The sequence below is a fragment of the Vanacampus margaritifer genome, chromosome 5, assembly GCF_051991255.1.
Source record: "Vanacampus margaritifer isolate UIUO_Vmar chromosome 5, RoL_Vmar_1.0, whole genome shotgun sequence".
In the NCBI taxonomy this organism is placed as follows: Eukaryota; Metazoa; Chordata; class Actinopteri; order Syngnathiformes; family Syngnathidae; genus Vanacampus; species Vanacampus margaritifer.
In genome coordinates, this window is record NC_135436.1 from 6,832,501 (window position 1) to 6,836,672 (window position 4,172).

The 4,172-nt window shown below is 38.6% G+C and overlaps 1 protein-coding gene across 2 annotated transcripts in view; it reads right to left on the reverse strand.

Annotated features, from left to right (window-relative positions):
• The window catches only part of LOC144052422 (Na(+)/H(+) exchange regulatory cofactor NHE-RF4-like), a 15,583-nt gene extending 11,728 nt beyond the window's left edge, over positions 1-3,855 (reverse strand). For both annotated transcript variants that reach the window (XM_077566474.1, XM_077566473.1), the window contains exons 1-3: positions 3,795-3,855; positions 175-236; positions 1-100 (exon numbers count right to left, since the gene is read on the reverse strand). The exon at positions 1-100 is cut by the window's left edge and continues 112 nt beyond it. In XM_077566474.1, the coding sequence (XP_077422600.1) occupies positions 1-100; positions 175-236; positions 3,795-3,811 (179 nt within the window). In that variant the 5' untranslated portion in view covers positions 3,812-3,855. The remainder of the gene's footprint in view (positions 101-174; positions 237-3,794) is intronic.
• Between the last annotated feature and the right edge of the window lie 317 nt (positions 3,856-4,172).

Below are 4,172 nucleotides of genomic sequence, written 5' to 3' on the forward strand. Positions count from 1 at the left end.
AAGCCTTGGTTATCCGTGGTCCTCTGCAAGTAGAAGCCAAAATTCTGCCCCTCCACACGCCTCAAATGGTAGAGTTTGGGCAGAGGATTTGGGTCTGATTCTGGACACAGGTTTATCAAAACAAGTTGCTCCGGAGTGGCGTACCATGACATGACCTTTTCATGGAAAGCTTACCAAAATCATCAGTGATGACCAGAGCTGGATTATCGATCCCTTCCTTTGGGTTGAACGTAAAACTGTCAGCACAAATGTGGAAAAAGTAATGGCTGCTTTAAATACAGCAGGACATAAATGCACTGTAGCTGAAACACGGCTAATCTATAGAGATCCGAACGTCACGTGACTATTTCTCAAAACATGCCCCCTTGCGGCAGGAAAGTAGCGGCGCAGAGCTAACGGACTACAACAGCGAGGAGTGCAAAAACTAGCGTTTATCCGTCAACTTTCTTCCCAAGAGCATTGACAGTCACTTTGATGAAAAGGACATGATATACATGCGTGAAGTGGACAGGTTAGATGATATTACCATTGCTGATGAAGTGTGTCAGGCGTGCTTTTTTACATGGAATTACCCTCTCTCTTACACTGGTGAGTGCTTTCAAATTAGATCAATTATACAAAGGCTTTACAAGTTTGTACAATCCGAATTTATTTCCCCTTTATGTGTGATGAAAATGCAATCGAAGTTAGCAGTTTCATGCAAGTCTTGGCAGTGTTATTTAGGTACGTTAGCAATTTAGCAGCAGCTAATTCAGCCGCAGCAGTCGTCATTTATGCCGTAAAAAATCTATTTTGTGGTGTTGGTCAGTTATTAAATTGTCATATCTATTAAACCGTAGCAGCACAAATGAACGAAACAGATTATTTCCCCCACATTTTGCTTGTGGTAACAGTTAGCATCTGGTGATTTAGCCACCGTGTACAAAGTGCTCCATTGGCTACGCGTTGGTTCCTATTTTGGTAGCCTGGAGCATGCTCAATCCTTTTTTTTCTTTGCCACATTTCGTTGTGGCAGCCGGTCCATAACAGCTGCCAATCATTGTTAAAGTACGGCGTTTGCCGTTTACTCAAAGTGGCAGATGCGTTTTCTATGCTGCCAAAATGGTTTCGCTAACGGCCATTTTGGGACGCGCAACGTCAACGTCCTCTATTCATCAAGGACTGTGTTCACAAACCCATCAACTGATTCGGACCAGAGAAAGCAAAAAAGCAAGCTAAAGCACTTGTAGTCAGGAGATGTGTGTGAGACTTGTACAAATCTACAGCAGGTACTGTAAAACAAAAGATTCTAGGATGTTATCCAGCAAAATCGACACATGATTGCAATTTAGCATCTGACGGCTAATCATTTTGACTGACAATTTTCGTTTTCTGAGAAATAACATAGTTCCTTTTTGGAAATAAAAAAATAATAATGGAAGCATCCAAAATGAAAGTCTTTGTTGGGGGGCTAATAATTGTGTCCCGTGTCACAAATGGATATAACAGACATTTAAAAACCTGAGAACTGTTTTAAAGTTTGAAAATACATGCCTAATATGACTCCTTCAAGAAGGGATTTGCTTGGCTTCGGTTTTGCCAATCCCAAATTGTTGAAAAGTTGACTTCTCTGCTCAGATAAGAGTGATCTCACAGTTTAAAGTTTAACCTGATAAAAATGTAATCACACTTAGACTGCGTGACTTCTCATGGCAATTAAAGAACACATCACACGCTGACATCAGTTTTTGTACCGATTGTTTTTGAAAGTTTTAATGCTGACAGTAAATGATCATGTGCTATCCTTAGTTTACGCTCAGTTGACACTTCATTAGGTAAACTTCCATAACGTCATAAGATGTGATCAGGGCTTTATGTTCAGCTGATACTGAGCTGCTGATGGGAGTGTGCAAGAACTTTCTACTTGTCGAGGAAGTTTATTGCAGCACATCTACTCTGTTTACATTCCTTAGCCGCTGATTCAGGTGACAGCACTTGCGGATTTGCATGGGGTCATCAGCAGATACTAAAATGCCCTCCCTGATGTTGTCTACGTTGAGTCTGGTGATTCTATTGGCTACATACAGCAAATACAACCAATACAAGAGGTCGGAGGGAGTACAACACTCTGGATCAGATCTGCAGGACGACGCCTATAGTTCTGTGCCCCAGCCCCATTTCAGACCACCTGTCACCTGTTCCTGTACCCATCTTACAGACAGCTACTCAAGACAAAGATTCTCAACTATGTGTAAAACAATCAAGGTGTAGAACAAAGAATGTGAACAGATTTTTCAAGGCTGCTTTGAGTGTTCAAAACTGCTGCTGTGAGAGAACATGCCTCAGTAGACGAAGAGAACATCATCCCCACAAAACACTACAGGATATACCAAAATAATAAAAGCTGGTTTCAACTGGGAGGTGCGGTCTATACTGCGTGGCTGCCCTCACACTCTTAAATCATCATCATCATCATCATCATCATCATCATCATCACCTGGATTTCCCAAAACTGTTTATAGGATGGGAATGAGACCAGGCAGTGTCAAAAAAAGAAGAAGAAAAAAAGCATATTATCATGATAAAGGCAGAACAGCCGCAAGTTGATCTAGTCCAGGGGTCAGCAACCTTTACTGTCAAAACAGACATTTTAGGCCAAATAAATAACCAAAAGTGTGTCTGGAGCTGCAAAACATTTCAAGATTCTGATGAAGGAAACAGTGTGTTTAGTGTTAGTTTAATGTACTAAGGGCCCAAGGGCTAATTAGAGTTGCACCATAACAGAAGAAAATGAATCTCAATGTATTATATGCTGCATACTTTTCTATCTTTTGTCTTCCATTGTTAGATTTTTTGTGTGTGTGCGTAATTTTTCATACATTTTGAGACTTTTCTACCTTTCTGTCAAATATTTTTTACATTTTTGGCAATTTTATGGACATATGGAAATTTTCTGCCTCTTCTTTCTTTTTTGGACATTTTATGGCTATTTTTAAACATTTGCTATCAATTATCTGACATTTTTTTAGCAATTTTGTGGACATTTTATGGTAATTTTCTGCTTTTAGTTTCCCTTTTAAATATTATGTGGTCACATTTTGGGTTTCTCATTCACTGCCAGCCATTTTAGAAAATTTAAAAATTTTCAATACCCACACGATATTATGTTCATTAATTATATATAAACCGACTCTGCCAAATGACAGAATAGACTCTCTCCTTTCTACCTTGTCCCGTTCTTTTATAATCGACAGTAGAAAATTGTAGGTTGCACATAATGCAGCCATTACTCCCATGGACTCTCAAACTGTGTTTATTTCGTATAAAATGGGGCAATGACGTCATCTACTAGTGGTAACTTGTGCATTAGTAAAGTTGTGTCCAAGTTTTTACAGTCAGATTCTCCCCCACCTGGCCGCGTTGAAAAGAATGTAATTGACAAGTATATTTTTTAAAGGCAGTGAATGAGCTAAAAAAATCTAATAAACTAAAAAAGCATCTACCTTTCGTCTCTCTTTTTAACAACTTAAAAATCTGGACACTGACAGAATATTTAATTATTCATTTTTTATTTAATCGTTCATTCGTTTAAAGAACATTTTATGTTAAAAACAAATATGGAATACTATTAATAATAACATTTTTTAGAGATCCACAGGGAGCCACAGGAGAGGGACTAAAGAGGCGCCACTGCTCCACAGCTCCTGATCTAGTCCAAACCCTAAACTGTTCTTGGGCTGGGCACAACCTTGTGGTGCATTTCCCGAAAAATAAAATTATGCCACTAAGAAGATGACACTTAAAGATTTACTCACTGTGGAAGCTCAATCATATCCTGGCAGCCTGTGGGATACACATGACACAAACATACAAAAGAGTTGTAGTCTTGCTGTCCTCATCTAACGATTCATCATGCATGTATTTATTAAGAAATTTAACACATTCAGAAGTACAGTACAGTCATTTAAAAATAACGTGTAATCGCTATTACAATATATATATATACATATCTTATCTTACTACAAAAGGATGCTGATTCATTCCTTATTAGTCTTGGCCCTGCTCTATTTAGAAAATACCTTGAGATTATTTTGTTGGTGTTTTATCAAATTGAACTAAACTGAACGGATCATCCCTCTCTTGATCACTCTGGAGAACAATTCGTAGACTTCTGTGCACAAACTTCCTCCAAA